This window comes from Paramacrobiotus metropolitanus, unplaced genomic scaffold, assembly GCF_019649055.1.
Source record: "Paramacrobiotus metropolitanus isolate TYO unplaced genomic scaffold, Prichtersi_v1.0 Parri_scaffold0000015, whole genome shotgun sequence".
NCBI classification, from domain to species: domain Eukaryota; kingdom Metazoa; phylum Tardigrada; class Eutardigrada; order Parachela; family Macrobiotidae; genus Paramacrobiotus; species Paramacrobiotus metropolitanus.
In genome coordinates this window covers 683,629-702,223 of record NW_026570235.1, presented here as the reverse complement: position 1 = coordinate 702,223, position 18,595 = coordinate 683,629, and the positions used below count along the sequence as shown (strand labels likewise).

The 18,595-nt window shown below is 38.7% G+C and overlaps 4 protein-coding genes across 12 annotated transcripts; all 4 read right to left on the bottom strand.

Moving 5' to 3' along the window:
* Positions 1-42: 42 nt before the first annotated feature.
* Positions 43-3,951, bottom strand: LOC129585014 (platelet-derived growth factor receptor beta-like). 3 transcript variants are annotated; one of them, XM_055477513.1, is made up of 7 exons: positions 3,612-3,951; positions 3,066-3,348; positions 1,845-2,013; positions 1,445-1,678; positions 892-1,283; positions 559-770; positions 43-283 (listed from the first exon to the last, which is right to left on the bottom strand). In XM_055477513.1, the coding sequence occupies exons 2-7, from the start codon at positions 3,297-3,299 to the stop codon at positions 88-90; spliced, it is 1,437 nt and encodes a 478-aa protein (XP_055333488.1). In that variant the 5' UTR covers positions 3,300-3,348; positions 3,612-3,951; the 3' UTR covers positions 43-87. The 3 variants fall into 3 exon arrangements, with proteins under 3 accessions (XP_055333488.1, XP_055333489.1, XP_055333490.1); XM_055477514.1 differs by lacking the exon at positions 3,612-3,951 and adding an exon at positions 3,476-3,606; XM_055477515.1 differs by having other exon boundaries at positions 153-283; positions 535-770.
* Positions 3,952-5,727: 1,776 nt separating this feature from the next.
* On the bottom strand, positions 5,728-7,728 carry LOC129584994 (repressor of RNA polymerase III transcription MAF1 homolog). Its single transcript, XM_055477470.1, has 3 exons — positions 6,876-7,728; positions 6,645-6,769; positions 5,728-6,296 (listed from the first exon to the last, which is right to left on the bottom strand). Exons 1-3 carry the CDS (start codon positions 7,287-7,289, stop codon positions 6,077-6,079), a joined length of 759 nt encoding a protein of 252 aa, XP_055333445.1. The 5' UTR covers positions 7,290-7,728; the 3' UTR covers positions 5,728-6,076.
* Positions 7,729-8,209: 481 nt separating this feature from the next.
* On the bottom strand, positions 8,210-11,767 carry LOC129584889 (ubiquitin-like protein 3). 3 transcript variants are annotated; one of them, XM_055477292.1, is made up of 6 exons: positions 11,568-11,767; positions 10,844-11,226; positions 9,523-9,631; positions 9,326-9,412; positions 9,158-9,235; positions 8,210-8,834 (listed from the first exon to the last, which is right to left on the bottom strand). In XM_055477292.1, the coding sequence occupies exons 2-6, from the start codon at positions 10,871-10,873 to the stop codon at positions 8,767-8,769; spliced, it is 372 nt and encodes a 123-aa protein (XP_055333267.1). In that variant the 5' UTR covers positions 10,874-11,226; positions 11,568-11,767; the 3' UTR covers positions 8,210-8,766. The 3 variants fall into 3 exon arrangements, with proteins under 3 accessions (XP_055333267.1, XP_055333266.1, XP_055333268.1); XM_055477291.1 differs by lacking the exon at positions 11,568-11,767 and having other exon boundaries at positions 10,844-11,506; XM_055477293.1 differs by lacking the exons at positions 10,844-11,226; positions 11,568-11,767 and adding an exon at positions 9,932-10,740.
* Positions 11,768-14,995: 3,228 nt separating this feature from the next.
* LOC129584987 (xaa-Pro aminopeptidase 3-like) lies at positions 14,996-18,570 on the bottom strand. 5 transcript variants are annotated; one of them, XM_055477459.1, is made up of 10 exons: positions 18,351-18,570; positions 17,958-18,287; positions 17,470-17,700; positions 17,304-17,409; positions 16,371-16,889; positions 16,255-16,288; positions 16,125-16,172; positions 15,791-16,051; positions 15,396-15,582; positions 14,996-15,336 (listed from the first exon to the last, which is right to left on the bottom strand). In XM_055477459.1, exons 2-10 carry the CDS (start codon positions 18,004-18,006, stop codon positions 15,233-15,235), a joined length of 1,539 nt encoding a protein of 512 aa, XP_055333434.1. In that variant the 5' UTR covers positions 18,007-18,287; positions 18,351-18,570; the 3' UTR covers positions 14,996-15,232. The 5 variants fall into 5 exon arrangements, with proteins under 5 accessions (XP_055333434.1, XP_055333433.1, XP_055333435.1 ...); XM_055477458.1 differs by having other exon boundaries at positions 18,427-18,570; XM_055477460.1 differs by having other exon boundaries at positions 17,958-18,165; positions 18,427-18,570.
* Positions 18,571-18,595: the final 25 nt, after the last annotated feature.

Below are 18,595 nucleotides of genomic sequence, written 5' to 3'. Positions count from 1 at the left end.
AAATGGTGGAAACATTCGCAAAGGATAAAACCGGCATTTAAACAGGTAGCCAAAGTTTAATGCAGAAACTGAAACAGGCCGCTAATTTTAAAAATGTTTATTATTAAGATATTCTTCCTGCTCACGACTAAATTCTAGATTGTATTCATCGTACGGTATGCATATTTCTATGTACCGTTGAAATAAATTTTCATCCAAATGTTCCTGTAATCTCGTAGAAACAGTTGCGAAATCTGGTCTGTCCGTCGGTTCTCCATTCCAACAACCCACCATTATGTTGTACCTGAAAATAATTTTACCTGTCGCACGGAAATGTGCGATATGATTTTGACTCGATAATATTTAGTAAAATTAAAACAGGGGACGCTTAAAAAAACTACAATATTTATGTTACTCGCATAGACGAATATGCATCATGCATCATATTATGGTATACTACAGAGTATGCCATATACCATTAATCACAGGTTCGGGGGCTATAATGGCTACGCAAGCGTATACGTATCTTGCATACTTGTATTTTACCATTTTTACCTGTATTTACATAATGTTGCTTACACAAATTCTGGAGCCAGATATGCTCGTTCTAAACGTAAACTTCCACTTGTAATTCCACGGATGAAATGCTGGTCACAACGCCTTCCGAAATAAGGCACGCTACCCAGGGAAAATATTTCCCAAAGCAAAATTCCATAGGACCAGACGTCACTTTGCATAGAAAATTTTAATCCAGCGAGTGATTCCGGCGCCAAATACCGCCAAGGAAATTCCTGTACGATACATTTTGACAATTGCGTAAATGCGTTCACCCTTCCAGTTTGTTGAGTGATGTTGTAAGTACAGTATCATACTAGTGATATTAAATATTGTAAGCACTGTTTTACGAGTTACCTTGATGCTGTGAGATGGTCTAACACTACCCTTGTCCTGGTATTCCGATTCAGATCGGGATAAGCCGAAGTCGGCAATTTTTACGGTTTCGTGGTCGGATACAAGGATATTCCTTGCGGCTAAGTCACGGTGTGTGATACGCTTTTTTGAAAGATATTCCATTCCCTTACTGACTTGGTATGCAAAATACAAAAGGTCATCGGTACTCAAAACGTGATTATTGTCTTCGGGAAGGTAGTGTTGTAAAGCAGTTTTTTGTGCGAGTAAACTTCTGTTTATCCTTCCAGTTGCGCTGTCCACGATGTTGCAGAATCGATTCTGTTTTTGATATGTTTTCAGGTATGAAAGAAGCGATCCATACTGACAGTATTCCAAGATCATGTAGCACTTATCTAGAATTAATTCATGCACAAATAACATGATAAATAATCCTACACTGGGTATATTTCAAAATAATAACTGTAACTTTTGTGCCTTTTAACTACTGTATCATCTGTATACAATTCAAAACTGCGTCGTTTTGCAATTCGTCATGGTACTGCTTTGTGCTTACCGTTTTCACTGTTCCTCCTTACAGCCCCCAAGATATTGACGATATTAATATGTCGACCAATATGCATCATAATTTTGATCTCTTCCAAAAACTGTTTCTCTGCTAAACATTCTTTTGTTCTCGATTGTGATGTATTTCCTCCACACATTTTCACTGCTACTGTAAGCCACTGGCCATCAATCTGCGCTTCCGTTTTGATCACTTTTCCAAAATTACCCTTTCCTAGCGTTGTACCTGCACATTTACTTATCGTTAATTAACGGGCCACTGCCATTTGTGCAATTAACAGGAAAAAAGCCTGATTTAATTCCCATGTTTTTTGTGCGAAATATATGTGGTCTAATACGTTATTTTCGTATAAAGAATCGTAAGTGAATTATTGCAAATAAACATTTTTTACCGTTGTCAATACGCAAATGCTCAAGAGGAATCTCAAATTTTGGATAATACGGCAGATATTCTGCCTGTTCTTGCGGTGATCTTGAATAGTCGATGTTCACGTTTACCGGTCGTGTCAAAAGCGGAATGTTCAACATCCCTTCGACCTTTACCAATTCCTTCTGACTGTTCTGCAACAAATTCACTCAGAATTTTTAAACGGCATTACCGGTACTTTATCATATGAGAATATTAATTTTTTAAGCACAATGACAGCCATCAAGAAATATTTTTTTTAATTTTTGGTGACCAATCCCTTCATAACTTGTCGGAGACTCTCACTCGGCCGGTACACAACCTAACTTACGCAAATGCTAACTTCATGTGTTCTTTTTCAACATTTCCTCATGGGCAGAAGTGGTAGAACGCTTTAAAATCTGATTTCCGCAACATAATTTCATAATAACAAAAGGATTATTCATTATTATTGCGCAAATACTTGAATTTCTGGATTTTATGCCGAGAAATCGAAATGTATTGCGGAGAGAACATATAGATATGTATATAGTCGGTACTTTGTGCAATTATCTACGTAAAACAGCAGCATTTTCCATTACGCTTACAGAATCTGGCAAGAAACAATTTTAAACTAGCAGGCTTAAGTGAGCAACAATCAAACTGAGCGCCAGTTGATTAAGACAAATAACATCTGACTTGGATCTGCCAGTAAAAGTAGAGAACGCGGGACGCGAAATGTTGTGTTGTGTACTGAATAAACGGAGCGGTCACCTTAATCTTAGATTCTTAATTCTCATGATACAATAGTATTGTATCACGAGAATTAAGAATTTAAGATTTAAAATTAATTAACCCCCATTAATGGGGGTTAATTTACAGCTAACGCGCCGCCCAGCTGCCAAGCTATTACAGTACCTGAAATTAAAGATAAAAAGATTGCGGCAGTAGTTATAAGGGTCAATGACCCGTTTTAGCTCTGCAAGCTCAGGGTGATATATATTTGGGCAACAAATGCAAATATAATGGCTGCAATTTCGTAATCTCATGACAGGATTTAACATTGACGAACTATCACAGCCAGAGTTACGCCCGACCGCGCAATAGTAATTTAATCAGACTTGAACAGTGACACAAAAATTAATAAGACAATGATCCATTGGTACAATGGTAAGTACAGTAACCTGGTCAGTTTTCTTATTTATAATAAGTTTAATAGCCGACTCACCCGTTCTTTGCGATGCCTAAGACATAATACGCCCAAAATAGCTGATAATAGTAGCCCAAAACCAATACATGCAGCTACAATGTAGGTTGTTGAAGCGCTTCGATTTCCGTAGGCATCATAGCCCGGTGTTGCAGATAGTGCAGTGGCATTGTTATTGTTTTCCAGAAAAGCGCCGTCGATTACAGAAGATGGCACATCGGCAGTGGTAGAAGTACTGTTGACCGATGGATGCATGGTTTTTATCGAAGTACAGTAGCAATGCTAGCAGGTCTAGAGTCTACACCTGGAAGTAACACGAATAACAACACAAATATAACGCCAAATTAAAGTATTCTATGTGCAGTTTGCACTTTGCAGACTTTGGCATCAATACGGAGAGTGCGCAACCGTCGTCGCGAAATCAGACTAACCATAAGCAGTGGAAGTAATCCGTGGCAAAACCTTGAGAGATTGTGGATACATACTTCGCAAAAGTATTATGGGAAGAAACGATAACTACTAATAATTATTACGCTTCCTTGTCATACAAAAATGTCAACCAGTTACCTAGAGTAGGAGAAAATCCGAACCAGGTGAGATTGCAACGATGTACCCGGTAACGCGAACAATATTATAACCGATTGATTGGCATCGGGCATAGAAAGGAGGACACACCATAATAATTTTGCTGAAATCCCTGCTAGATGTTGCGACTTATTGAAATTATTATACAAGTTTCGCCGAAATACTGGTCCATTGATTTCTGTTGTTTTATTCGCTAGTTGAGCACAATGCGAGCATTACGTTTGTGCGAGTACAGTATGCATGTCTGCGTACTAGTATATACAAATAATAATTAGGTAAATGCTGCGCCGGTCTGTGTTTGGCAGCCTGTATAACGCTTTACGTTAGTTGCACTACCTTTTTTATTGTCTAGATAACAAGGCGTTATCGCTCCACCCATTACAAATAATCCTTTAAATTACTACGAATTAACGCATCAATAAACAAGTGATAAGAGGATGACCCACCTCGGCGATAAAGCATTCGCTGTTTGCCATTTGGGGTCACGCACGTGAATTCCAATTAGTCACACTTGTTACTGCGCCACACTTCCATATTTACATAACGTGCTAAGAATGATTAATAAAAACAAAATCATGACAGCATTAATAGTGGAGAATGCTATTTTAAAACAGCTTGAGGCAATCGAGCTGTTTAAGCGCTTTCATAATTAGCCGTAATTAATTGGGTTATTCATGCTGTCCTTTTAATTTTGAGAGGAATGTGCTACATGAGACGGATTCAGGTAAAATGAGGAAAGATTCAGGTAATAACTATCTTTTTTAGCATCACTACATCGGCAGGATAAAACTGTTGTAGTGAACGTAATAATTTCTGTTTTTATCCAACACGGTAAAACCGACAGCCATACAGAAATTAATTTTTATTAACTTACACATATTTTTCAGTTCTTTAACGGAAGTGGACCAGATACTTGGTGCCAAATTTGTGTACGACTTTTGATTTCGCGCAGTGCAGGACAAACTCTGAAACTGCTTGTTTTGTGGTGATCTTCACTTTCGGGTGTTTCCGCAAATAATACATACCAAGTTAATTGTTTTCGGATCGCTTAAATATTCGCTTTACAGTGTAATATATAATTGCAGTGGTACGATTTTTTGGCCTGTCAAAACATATATTAATATATGTGCTATAATAAGTGCTCGTAATAATAAAAACTTAGTACGCGCTTTCATGTCCCGATATATTATGTACCAAACGATATCGGACCCATAAAAAAAACTTAGACGGAATCCGAAGTTTGGCTGGAGACTTTTCTCGTGACAATATCGATCGCTAATTTTACATGTCCTGAGTCGTAAGTTCGTAACCAGCTTATGCAGAAGCTACCTTAGGCTATGTCGCATTAGCTGGGCGCAGTCCAACCAAGTTGTAGATCCGCTCATACTCCAAATGAAATGGAATATAAGTCATCCTGTATACCCGGTGCGTTCATACATGATACCAACGCTGACTCCAACCAAAATCTATATCTATATTTGCTATTTTGTACAGAAAAAAATAGCATGTACAGCTTGATTTCACAGCCCTACATATACGTAAGTATCGTGCCCTCCTTTGATGGCCCATCTGGAAGGAATATACAACGTTACGCTACTGCGTGCACTTACAAATTTACAGTGTGCCGCACTCACCTGCTTTCACTTACCTCACTAGTATATTAGCGTTAGTGACTTTTATACTCTTTGTAATTTCAAATTCCAAGTTGCGTTTAGAGAATTCCTTTGAAAACATTATTCCAAACAACTACATCGACTTATTCGTAAAAAAAACAGCGCGAACTAACTATTTAAATTATGATTACAATTATCAAACATACATTTGCCTTGATTTATTTTATTCAATTAATCCGATGTTGGCTTCAGACCAAGTAGTGCTAAAGTCAAGCTCAACTTCATGACGTTTTGAAAAACGGCAAAGCAGAACTTGGTTGGAGTCGAAAACGCCGGTTTTCTATTTGGGGGATCGTAAAATCGATGTACAGTATTGCTACCTAAACTGCTGTTCAATCACTGTCCATGACATTCGTTGCTATCTCATACGTCGAACAGTCCAAGCAAGTCCTACGAATAGTGACTACTACACAGCAAAAACAATTTATTGTCATTTATACTAATCCTTAAGCTACAGAAACACAACAAGCCTAAAATTATGAATACGAGATACTCAATGAAAACTGAATCTTAAAATACACGTCATAAGGAAGCAATGTAATCGTAATTCAGTTGACAGGAACACAGAGATCGGTGATAATACGTAACATAATGCTTGCACAGTAAATATATTTCTCCACTAAGGCAGAATTATACGACAATTTCCGTTTTTACGCAGATAAGTGCTTCAACAAACCAAAGTCTAGTTATCCAGGATTCCAACACTTAGGTGACACTGTGAAGGATTTACTCCTACTAAATAATACAATTCCAAATGTCGTGCGCAGTTTATCATCAATAAGTACTGACAGGAGCTTGGAAACGGGCTGTTTCGTTATCTTCGGAATTGAAATATCCTTCCATTTCTGGCTCCATCGTTGAGCCCATTCCATTTTTCACTGCACGACATTGGAAAAAGCATACACGTTTCAGACCCGGATTATGGAAGAAGTACCAGAATTTCCAGAGATTATGTTCTTGTGCGTATGGATCATAGCTGATGTCCGGCGAGAAGCTAACAACGAGTCAAACCAGTTTAAAACAAAATTAAAAAAAATATCTTTCCAAGGCAAACAGATATTCATAATTCGTATGTTTTAAATATTTATTCAGCAATCATAATACCCACAGTAATGATACTGGTTAAGTTATACACTTATTTTGGATTAATAAAATAATTTTTCAATTAATGCACTCTACTGAGTCTATTTAGATGCATAGCTGATGTGTAGCAGATGTGTAGCAGATGCAAGGCAGCTAGCTACCACTACTTATTTTCTGCGTATGCGTACCACGCTAGAATTACTTAAGTACAGAAATTAACGATAAATACTACGAGTAGAGTTGAATAATAGTGGCGCACCTATACACAGTGCAATCGCGTAATACAACGGCTTCGTCAACAGCCTTCCAGATGTAAGGGCGGATCCTGTCAAAATCGCCTCCGAGAACCAAAGTAAAATTCATATTGATGCGATCCATCACCCACTGCCAAATAACAGAACGAACGTAAGTACTTACCGAATGGAAATCAAACATGGTCTACGCTTCCGAAAATGAGACAAAATCAAAACTGTAGCAGGCTGAAGCGTACCTGGACACTAGGCTCACGGCTGAACATTTGACTTTTCACATCGGAAAAGTCAGCATCAATCCCGTATGACGCGTTCAAAGTTGCCATCAGATACCAGAACGTTTTCTTCGGTATCGTATCACACAGGATACCACCACTGGGTGCGGATGTGCCTCCAGTATCCGATAAGCTGCCGTTGCTAACAGGGCTCGTTCCACTATTGAACACGCAGTCTGGAGGGCTCAGCCATTCTTTGTCCTTATCAGGCGCTGATGGTGATGCAGCAGCCACGAACGATTTGAACGCTTTGCGTTCCGTGGTCGTCCCAGATTTGCATGAGTAAATCTCCAAACGAGATTCCAGACGATATTCATTCTCCAGAGCAGCGAGATCACTCGTTATTGTCTCGAACTTGGTGTTCTCGATTAGCTTCATCTTACACACCAGCTAAAGATAGATCTGATACGGAAAAACCAGCAGAGTATCCTAATACTCTCTGAGCTGTTTGAATGAGAGGAAAACACTACTGACGAATACGACAACGTTACTGTTTAGCAAATCAATTGCAAAAGCGTTATTCGAAATACACTTCTGGCTGGATATGATACCAATTTCGGACACAAAGAGAGCTGAAACGTCCAAGGATGCATCTTCCCAAAAGGATATCGAAACGGACTAATGGTCTGTGGTTGCGAGTCAATTCAGGTCACAAAAATGACAAATGTGGTTGCAATTTTACAGCTGATTCGAAATCTTGGTTAACTTACAACTGCTTTACGCACGGATGTTTGTGAGTTCCTAGATAACATCGGAGCCCAAACTTGTTTGCAGAATTTTGACCTGAAGAGTGAAGCCTGAGGTGCTGGAAGCATGTTTTCATACGTACTTATCACTTATGAATACACTCATACGTTTCATACTGTAGTACTACACTACGTTCTACGTTTGGCGAACTAGCAGCCCACCAACGGGACCAGTCTCACGAAAACGTGCTATCAAGCCACGCCTTTCTGTTGGAATCAGCTCGTAAGCCACACCTTTTTATTTTTCGAAAAAGAACTGGTTGAATACTATAAAAAATCGTATCCATGAAGAAACATTAAAACATAAATCGCACCAATAATAATAACATCGTATCTGCGTTTATTGTAACCCATTGTACTGAAGTAGTGTTATTACGGGTAAAAAATTCTGAATCCACACATTTAAAGTAGAGCCGCAGGCAGAAGATATGCGTACAGTTTTTCCCCAGCAGGACGTGACTCAACAACCGAACCATACTTCATTCGGCAAGGCTCGGGTTACGAACAGAAGTATTCATTCATTTTGCATTTGTTCACGGCAGTTCGACCACGGGACATGTAAATCATTATTCTAACTTTACAAGTAATTATAATCTCTGAAGGCCGTATTTTTCATCAGTAATCCAACACTATCAAAGCAAATCCACGAAAAATTAGGACAAGAAATAACCAAACTGATAATAAGATAAAAGATCAAAAGCATGCAAATCACTTAACAAAGATTTAACTGCATAAGTATTTTAGGGAAACACATCAACGAAGAACTTTGGTAACTGAATAACAATGGATGCGGTGATGTCCATCGCTACGTTAGCGAGCCAGGAATTGTCACTTCCACTAAGGAAACCAAAAATCCAGCACTGCAATCAAACCACCAACTTTTGCAAAAAAACTATATGCCCGGATCTTTAGGAGCTGTGTACCACCGGAACAACAGGAGCCAATAACGAGCATAGGTTATGTATTCCACATGGCTGACGGGGAAGTAGTTCATAATTAGCAAGCTCAACACTCGCAATTTATATATGGCAATGTGCAATTGTGCACCGCTATGTGTACCACATCTCTTCCAGGAAAGATTAACAGGGCTTCGTCAAAACAGAGAAACATCAAACGATGCTGCAGCACGTACAGCTGCAGCAATTCCTGCTGCCTGACTTCTTCTGTTTTGGATCATCTGCAAAAACAGTAGAGCACTGAAGTGTGTAACATAATTTTTTTTAAATCGCAACTATCACACCAGTTTTATTATAAAGCGCACAAAACTGCTTGACTGTTATGAACTGCTGGGATGATGGACCAATACATAATTATGGAGTAATCACAAACATAGTTTGAAGTTTGTAACACTTATTTCACGCCTAGAGTGATCCAAGATTCTACGGTAAACGATTAACAGCATTGTGCTGAAAAATACCAGGAAATTGCTCATGTTCGGAAAGGTTACCAATTACACAATTTAACAGCATTACAATTCCCCTTTGTTTATACAATTTTTACCTTGAGATGCTGGTTCTGGCAAATGCTCTCTGGGCACTAAGTGCATCACAGTCGTTCTGCCCACAGGTAGATTTAATGCTAAACAAAAAATACTGTATTAAATTTTAGATCCGGGCTAATAATCTTCCCTCATGCTTGGTTTCTTTTCGAATAATTAATGGTAAGTACCTCCCAGAGTAACGTTGCCGTGTAGAAATCTGCCGTGGTAAATGAGTCGCAGAACTTCACCTTTGTCAACAGGACAGCTTCCCCAATCTGTAATGTGAAAATTTAGTATGAAGAAAGAATGTTACCGTAGTACGGCTTACGTAATAATAATTCAGTGTGAAAACACAGCTGCAATTACGGCGCATACTAAACCGTACCGTCAGGCCAATTGTCAAAAACATTATGTGCAATCTCGGCAGCCGACGTGGAAGGATTGAAGAGAAATTCTTTTGTTTTCCCACTGACAAGGATGAGTTTAAGATTGATCTGCAAAAAAATTAAAGCCTATGTAAATTTCTCAAGTACCAACTTCACACTGTTTCCAAGATCATGTTCTTATATAACTGCGCACTGCTTTCAGGTGCCAAGAAAATCAAAGCCAGCTACAACTGAATACCGCTGTCCAAAGTACGAACTGAAAAGTTATGCAGCCAAAGTTCGGTTAGGCGGGCTGATTACTAGCAAATTACACTATTATCATGACGAGTTTTTATGTTGAAATCCTAAGCGAGATAAATATTAATCAAAAATTCAGTAAACAGACATTCAGAAAAAATAGAACTGTACATCGTGAGATACACAAAAAGCCATTGGTCCGGACAGTTTCAGAATGAAAGCAAAACTGCATGAAACTTAGTGGACGTAGGAAGTTGTCTTCTGGATATTTCCCAAGCAGATCACGGTTAAAACACATAAATATGGGATCGTCGGCATATTATTATTCCTTCCAAATATCCGCTGCAGGTGTATAATGTTAAAAATGAAAAGCACTCGTAAACGGTAAATGATAAAACAACCATCCGTTATATAAGTTTTGCCATTCTGATCCGACCCAAAACCAAAACTCAATTAACTGTTTCTGCTGTTTCGATTAAGTGCACAAGAATCCTGTGAAACGAGAAACAGAGATACATATTAATCCCCGCCAGTTTAGAAACAAGAGCTATCTAAAAAAAAATTAATAATTAAGAGTGTGAAGTACTCTAGACATCAGGTAAAGTGTTGTAATATGTTAATATGAGCTGCCTTCTGTGGGTTCTTAATCATTACTTCCGATACCTTACGTAAGAATCCGATAAATTACAGTTAGCCCTGACTACGAGTACTCGTATAGCGAATAATAACGCCGTCATTCAGGCTTGCATGGCTCTCCCACATAGGCTCTTTACAGAGCATCACATGAGAGCTCCAACAGGAAGTCTAGTATTCCTAATCATTTTCTCATCCACGAAATTTCAAGCCAGACTTCAACGAAATCGATCGGGCGCGCACATTCACGCCGATGCCTTAACCAAATGCATTCATTCTCTCCTGATGTTCTCTCGCATCACTCGCACCACTGCAGTGTCAAGTCAAAAGCACATACTAAGCCCACAGGAAATCGTGACGTAAGAAGAAACGAATCCAAGAGCACACTACAGTGGCATCAGCGTAAAAAATGTAAAATCCCCCAGCACATATGTACGTTACATCACTTACTTTATCACTTGGAATTTTTCGAGATCCCATGGCTAAGTATAGCGGGGTGAACGGAGTACAAAATGATAATAAAAGAGGTAATATAAGCAAGTATATTAAATTTCCTTGCAATCAGATGGACTGAGATGAGTATCCAACAGGAATAAGGCACAGGCAATTAGGGATTATTACCATGCAGGATAGATTCCATATTGATCTTGGGGACGGAGGGGCGACTAATTGGGATCAATTACTTCCTTAGTAACCACGGCAATATTAGCACATTTTAGCCTGTTTTCCACTGGGGCTGTTTAGCACTGCGGCCCAGCATGACAAGGTGAAAACGCATCCGCGTTCAACGCTGGTGTTCGACAACTGGGCGAAATCGTGTGGAAACGGGCAGGCTAAAAGAACCAACATACAGGCTACCACCAGAGTTTAACAATACGAAGATAAATACAGTACAAAATGTTGCCCAATAATTATCAGCGACTGTACGGCTGATTACTGGCAAAAAGATGTCGCATAGAGCCCATCTAACGACTTGGCCACAAGTTACAAACCAGCACTACGACCGCGGTCGCGAGATTGAAAATCTAGTTGAAGAGCTGGCTGTGTGGAACGCAGCTTGAAGTCAACACCAAGCTGCAGTTTCCGCGAGTGCAGCCCAGCTAGGTTAAACTATCAGTACAGCAGTCTCAGCAGTGATGTCACAAACCACGCCACTGACAGACAAACGACGAACCTCATCAAATTATCGACTGCGATAGATGATTAAGGCGCAAAGGAAATAATTGAGAATGATAGATAATAAGATATAGTCGGTATAGGAACAGAAAAATCTAGGCGAAATTATTTTAATAACAAAATATAATAACTATATTTTTGGGTGCAGGGCACGGTTTGAAATTCCGTAGGGCAGTAGACGTAGTAGAGGCCATGGCAGCAAAATAAGAATGTGAATTGCGATCCAGGTTTATTTACAAATCATTCTTATGTACAAAATGATAATTCTTATGTGCAGTAATGACAATAACGCCAACATAAATTATACAGCATATCTATATTCGCTGGTAAATGGTAATGGTACGATACAATTCCTTAATGCGTTTAAATTAATAAGAATGTAGACTGCATATTTCTGTAAAATAATACAGTACAATACTGTACGTAATACTACATATCTACACTCCAATACATATTTGCATTATATCTATATCTATATCAGATTCTATCTATATATCTGTATATACACAAATATTTGTAATACCGTTTGTATCGTTGGATCGATCATCGGAGTGATTTCATGTTCATTGCATCTGTATGTAGTGTGCTTTATACTTACATACGTGCGCAATAAAAATAATTATATATTATGTTTGCAATTGGAGTAATCATTATTAACAAAACTTATTTTATTCATGATTAATTAATAATTATCGTACGAGTGTAACTGTATAAGCATTTAAAAGCGTTAGGAGAAATTTACTTGTAATCTTAAAGGGAGCATGAATATAATTACGACTCATGGGAGAGCACTTTCATTAAAATCTTGAGCCCTGACACACTGCTTATACAGTATGCACCTAGCTGTTTCGAAAATCCAAATCCAGTCTTCCTAAAGGAAAGGCAATTTTTAAAGCGTGGGTGGCACAGACGTCGGCAGAGAAAAAGAAAATAACTGTAAAAGCAAACATGGCGCGCTGCAAATGTTTGAGATTTTACAAACATAAAATATTTACTAGATATCGGTAATTAATAATTTTAAAGATAACATTTAAAATCGCATGCGTAGAATGCGTAGAACGCAGGAAATGTAACACTGTTTTCGGATGTTAACAAAGCATAAAAGGCAAACTTAAAATGGTGCGGACCTATGGTAGAATTTACTGCGGAACTATGCCGAGATTGCTGACCAATGTCCGATCAAGGCAAGAAAATTCAGTGAACTGCTGCAAACCTATGTTGTGACACTTATTACGGGATCGTCAGATTCACCGCAGCCGTGTAAATGCGAATGACATGGTGCAGTACTTTGTAACAACAATTTAAAGTACGGAAATGTAACTGCAAACTTGCTACATATTGTTCTGCCTAAATTTAGACTTGTAGCTGACAGCCTAGCTACGTATCTATATAGCACATTATTCTTGCAACTATAGAAAGCTCAACCATAACACTGATGGTGAGGTGCCTCGTGTGCTCGAATTCAAAAAGCAAAATGACCACCGGTATGCAGATTATTACAGCGGTATCTCTGCACGTTTCATATGTATTCTAAAAGTTTAACCATAACTTGTAATCTTCTAACCTTCGATTCTAAACGCATGCACTCAGCACTGACCGTGCTTGGCGTGGCATGGACCGGCATGCTGGTATCCCTCAAATGGAATTCCATACTGTATTCAGAGGAATCCCCTGGACTGCCCGCATTATTCGTCGGCGCCATTGCATGTCGAAGGAACCGATAGCTTAGTACGGTGGGTCCAGGGGATTCCTCTGACCCTAGGCCTTAATATCGTGTAAATACAGTACCTGTGTCTTTGCGGATCTTTTGTGCAAAATATTTATTCAAAGTCGCCAAAATTTTCCATATTTAACTTATCGAAATATTTTGACAATAAGCATGAACTACGGTAATCCCACGTTGTGTTGCTGCAATTTAGATATAGATATGAACTTTATATTATCTATATGTCGTATTAAAGAATCCATTAAATATAGTGTACAATGAGGGCGCCAAGCAGTAGCACATAAGGTTATAACATATATATATAACAGTTATTAAAATACCGCAGGCTACTTAATTGATTACAAAAATGAACATTTGGAATTAAATTTATTGGGAATTTCCAAAAATAATTCGTAAATTTATTACTCGGAAAAGTCTGAACTTACGATAGATTTTGTGTATTGAACCTTTTAGCATGAATACCCCATAACTAACATCTGAAAAAAACTTCGCTAGCTTCTGAATTTTTCGTGTGTTGTTATTCTAGTTTGAAAACGTACTCGTACACGTCTGCAATTAATTTAATAATATTATTGTATGTTCTGCAAGTCTACTTATTCTTTTCGTCATTCATCGAAGAATGGGTGCACAATTCATTTCGTACTCCTACTGTTTGAGCGTCCCGAGTAAACAACTTGCAAAAAAAACGTTAACTTAACGTTAGGAAACGGCTAAAATTGACACACATCCGTTCACCTAGCGGTACTTAAATGTTAAACTAACGTTTTTCCTACAAGCTGTTTTACTCGGGCGTGGCAATGGCAGCACAATACACAAATTATTATTAAGTATAATATTATTCTACAACGGATAATTACAACGGTTACCGATGTGCCGTTCAAATACTTAAGAGTGCTTTAAGAAAGATCACCACAATAAATATCAAAGGTGACGCATGCAATCAGTACTTACTGAATTCGGCTGGTCATGATCAATCAGTAAGAAATGCCACAAAACTATAATTTGTGTCAGGACTGACCACTACGGTTATCTACGTTTATTTTTGACAGCCGTTTTATATTATAATAGTGAATTTGCTCGAGCCTTTAAAACCTGACGTTTTGTCACCTTTGGCATAATGGCACCGGTCTTAAACTTGCAGCTGTGAAACAGAAATCACGCCTTTAAAATATAACGTTTAAGGCATGAAGAGGTTTCGCAGCACTGAAAATTTCTATGGTCCCATCGATGTAAGCACACATTTTGGTGCATTCTCTGTACGCATCTGTGATCTGATGGTGAGTAACAAGAGCACAGCGCGCAGTACCACCGTAAGCTAAATGTAAAAGTAAGTCAAAACTGTCAAAGGTCGCAAGATCCAACATATCTACAAGAGATTGTAATTGCTACAGTAAAGAAGATAATATTATGATCAAGAGTACGTACATGTACAATCCGAAGTGAGAAAAAATTTGAACCTACGATAAGCCAAGTCGTAATCTGGTGGTAAGATTCAGAGCTCGCTATAAATCATTTAGTGATTCTGGCGCACAAAAGACTTGTAGAAGTAATTTTATAACAATTATGTACGTACTAACGTGCAACACCAGCAACGGCTTCGGTTTTGCCTCCACATTTCTACAGCAAACTGTCAATTAAGCAGGCTTACGATTACTTTCTCGTTTAGATTTCAGCCATTCCATTTGACTTTACGGGCTGAACCCAATTACAAACGACAATTCAGGGCCATATCGCTGATGTTCAGCCTTTAACCAAAAACATCCGAAAATGCGAAATCAAAGAATAATCACAATGCGAGGGCGAGTTGCAGACTGGCCGTCAACAGCGGAAAATTTAAAATGTTTCCGAAGACGAGGTAGCTCATGGTTATCACTTAAAAAAAAGCTTTTTTCCAAATGCAACCAACAAAGTATCGAATCACAGTTCAGTGCTTTTGGTTAGTCAAATTTCTCACAGCGTAAATTAGAAATATCCGACAAAGAAGAAGGGCAGCCTTTTGTTAAGACTTCTGGGCCCTGAGGTCCCAAATAAATATCGTCTTCTAAAACAGCAAAACAAGATACAATTATAACACGGGCTCAGTAAACAACATTTTCTTACCTATTCGAACACCAATTCCACGGTATTCCAACGGAGCGAACTGGCTGTCTTCCGCAATATATAATCCAGGCTCAATTGTAAAAGTCATTCCTTCTTGCAGCGGGCGGCTACGGGAAACATCTGAACAGTCGTGTATATCCATTCCAAGATAGTGGCTGAGATGATGAGGGCAAAAGTGCTTGGAAACCTAAAGCATTATTAATAGCACAAAAAACATTTTTGAATATGAATACCAATGGTTAAAAAAAGTTTTTAATTTTTTTGTAAGTAATAAGACAAAGTACAGCAATTTATGTAATACCTTCTTTTGAACTTTCATGCTAGTGTACATACTATATAGCCAAAAACTAGAACAACCGGTGATTTTCATTCGGTTTAAGGTAGATTTTGCTCACTATAGCAGTATCCCGTGAATGATCTGACGTTCTTGGTAGAAGCAAATCGTGCTGCCGTAATTGCCGAGCTAGCAGTTCCAGCATACGATGGTATAAATTGTCAAGCGTAGGATAAGCCGCATAATTATTTCCTAATTGGAACAACTGTTTCAGAATGGTCTGCTGCACCCATAATACAATCTCCACCAATTGTGCCTGCGCATCCGTCTGAGTGCCGCTATCAACTGGCCACACTCGCGATACATCCGAACAGTATCCTTCCTAAAAGCAAAAGCTCTTGTTTAAAACGTCGGTTAAACATTGAAATCTTCTTTGCAGGTTTTCCAGCCCTTACGATCTCACAACCAGTGTCTACAAGCACCATCGTGCCTTCCTCCATGACCTGTCAAATGCCAAGAAATCGACAATAAAAAGCAAATCCCGCAATCCTAGGAAGATTCATTTCAAGCAGACTGAATGTTCACCTCCGAATTTTTTATATAATGAATCGTTGCCGCTCTACAAAATGTAAGTTTGAAATGGATTTCAGTACCCTGATTCTCAATGAGCGCCTTCACGATAACCTAAACAACGGACATACCGGGATCCAGAAGCACAAACTGGAGGAAATGCAAGTCTATCTGCTCCAAGATTTATGCACTCATTATCCAAAAGCGCCCACAGTTGTCGTTCGCTCATTCCTGAATGCGTCCGTTGCATAGCTGATTTTAATGCGTATACAGATATTTCCGCAGAACACCGCATTAGCTCAACTTCGGCTAATGATTTCACCAGCCGGCATTCTTGTATATACAGCGTAGGAGTGCCCAGAACGATAAAATTCGCCGATTTCTGCAATAAAAAATCGTCCAATGCAGGGAACACGCTTAGTTGACTATCGTCCAGTTTGGCCGGCCGTGACAGTCTTGCGACAGGATCGCACCAAAGGCCCACGGAGGTACCGTGAAGAGTCTTCAGAGATTTATCCAAAAAACACTCCAGATCAGATAAAGCGTGCACAAAATCGACTCCAGACGTCTCATGAATTTGATTTTCCGTTAGAGATTTGCCGTGCCACACTTCTTCCTCCGCTGGATGCTGGGGAACAAATACATGGGATCTGAGAAACATCCATATCAGAAAGATGCAGAAACGCATTCATTTAAAGGCATTAAGTATTTGATTGCACTTGGTTGTTTTGAATAACACAAATACGCAATCCGCAATTTTATCGAAAACACCTGCACAAGAATGACAAGATTCTGTGGGATACTGTTATTATGTTATATGTTTTTTGTACTATATGCCCCTTTTTATGCCAGGGGCATGCAAAACTTCGAAAATTCCTGCCGTATACCGTCGCGAGCATGCAAGTAATAAGAAGATATTCAGTAGAGTTATTAGAAAACTGCAGTCGTGATATTCATATAGACGCTACAACGTAGTGTAAAAGGCTTCAAAGCCATAAATAATTCTAAAATAACACCAAATCAAAGCCATAAATAATTCTAAAATAACACCAAATCTTTCTAACCTGTACTCGGAAGGGGACATCGAGTGCAATACTAGCAGACAGTCCGGTTCAGTAATTCCACACAAATACCGAAAATTGGAATTCTGGCGGAAAACATACGGAACGTCTGCAGACAAGAAAATCAACGAGTGAGGGCAAACAGTTTTACAAATTCTGGTTCTCTAACCTTTTGCCATGTAAACCAGTCTGCTTCCAGGAACACATATCAAATGCTGTTGGATATGAGTAGGCGATGCTTTGCGTATTCGATTCACAAATTTATGACGCCGCACTTGAAATTCTGACACAGCGACAGAAGCAGGCCGCGTGGGAATCCGCAGTGAACCGGCTGCATTGTGTATCCGACAAGCCGAAGCGATTCTCAGTTCTTGATATCCAAAACACTGGGACCAAGATCCTTCAGAAGTATCAGAACATATGAAACAACAGCACAGACAAACATTACGTACAGTTATTACAGTGTTTGCATGTACAATATATAATGTATTCTGCCATAACGAATTATTCTGTAATTTCAAGCTGCGGTTACAATTTTGATTACATCTGCGAGTAGTTACTAGTAACTTACTACTTACTAATGCTAGTATTTTTAACTAACAATTTTTGCAAGTGCAGCAGCGTTGAATGTTTGAAACTGTGTTTCTTTACACTTACGTGCCCGGATTCCGAAGGTAATGAAGACCGAAGCAAGCAGTTTTGCCATTTTATTTACTCGTGGACGTATTGGAAACTCACAGTCGTTAGCTCGTCAAAATTTGTCGAACGGCGAATTTAAGCGAATGCTATCAAAGGCATAGATTTATGGCGACGTACGATTTCCAGATTTTTAAGCTTCCACCGTATTATTTAGCATTTGTCGAATCTGATAATATAAAGGAGTCACAGTATTCACGGAAGAACATGCAACAATAAAAAATGTCCAATGTCCATATGATCATATGATTCATATCCATAACAGTACTTCAAACGCATAGGATATTTTAACTGTCAAAGAAAGAATGCAAATTTGCGTTGTGGTAAGTCAGATATCCCACATATATATTCTACCTAGTGCGCTTTTCTTGGGTGGAAACTTTCAGCAAGAAGTCGGGTAAACAGTAAACACTAAACAAGAGATACTTACATATATAATTTTGAAAGTCCAAAACTACTGCAGTAAAAGTATGTAGTGGGCCGAACTTTGAAGAGTCTATCTTGAAGAGACTTTGACGAGACCAACAGTAATAACAGGTACGTAACCAAGTACTAATAATGCGCTAAAAGTGAGTTACCGCTACTATTCTGTATATAGA

Coding starts and splice junctions, on each gene's coding strand:
- LOC129585014 (XM_055477513.1), bottom strand. CDS start 3,299: ATGCATCCATCGGTCAACAGTACTTCTACCACTGCCGATGTGCCATCT. Junction 2,014..3,065: donor TTAGGCATCGCAAAGAACGG/GTGAGTCGGCTA, acceptor AATTTGTTGCAG/AACAGTCAGAAGGAATTGGT. Junction 284..558: donor TATCTGGCTCCAGAATTTGT/GTAAGCAACATT, acceptor AATTATTTTCAG/GTACAACATAATGGTGGGTT.
- LOC129584994 (XM_055477470.1), bottom strand. CDS start 7,289: ATGAAGCTAATCGAGAACACCAAGTTCGAGACAATAACGAGTGATCTC. Junction 6,770..6,875: donor GCCGTGAGCCTAGTGTCCAG/GTACGCTTCAGC, acceptor GTTATTTGGCAG/TGGGTGATGGATCGCATCAA. Junction 6,297..6,644: donor CGCGATTGCACTGTGTATAG/GTGCGCCACTAT, acceptor ACTCGTTGTTAG/CTTCTCGCCGGACATCAGCT.
- LOC129584889 (XM_055477292.1), bottom strand. CDS start 10,873: ATGGGATCTCGAAAAATTCCAAGTGATAAA. Junction 9,413..9,522: donor TTTTGACAATTGGCCTGACG/GTACGGTTTAGT, acceptor TTCACATTACAG/ATTGGGGAAGCTGTCCTGTT. Junction 9,236..9,325: donor CGGCAACGTTACTCTGGGAG/GTACTTACCATT, acceptor TTTTTTGTTTAG/CATTAAATCTACCTGTGGGC.
- LOC129584987 (XM_055477459.1), bottom strand. CDS start 18,006: ATGGCAAAACTGCTTGCTTCGGTCTTCATTACCTTCGGAATCCGGGCA. Junction 17,410..17,469: donor ACTGGTTTACATGGCAAAAG/GTTAGAGAACCA, acceptor TCTTGTCTGCAG/ACGTTCCGTATGTTTTCCGC. Junction 15,337..15,395: donor TGGAATTGGTGTTCGAATAG/GTAAGAAAATGT, acceptor TTGCTGTTTTAG/AAGACGATATTTATTTGGGA.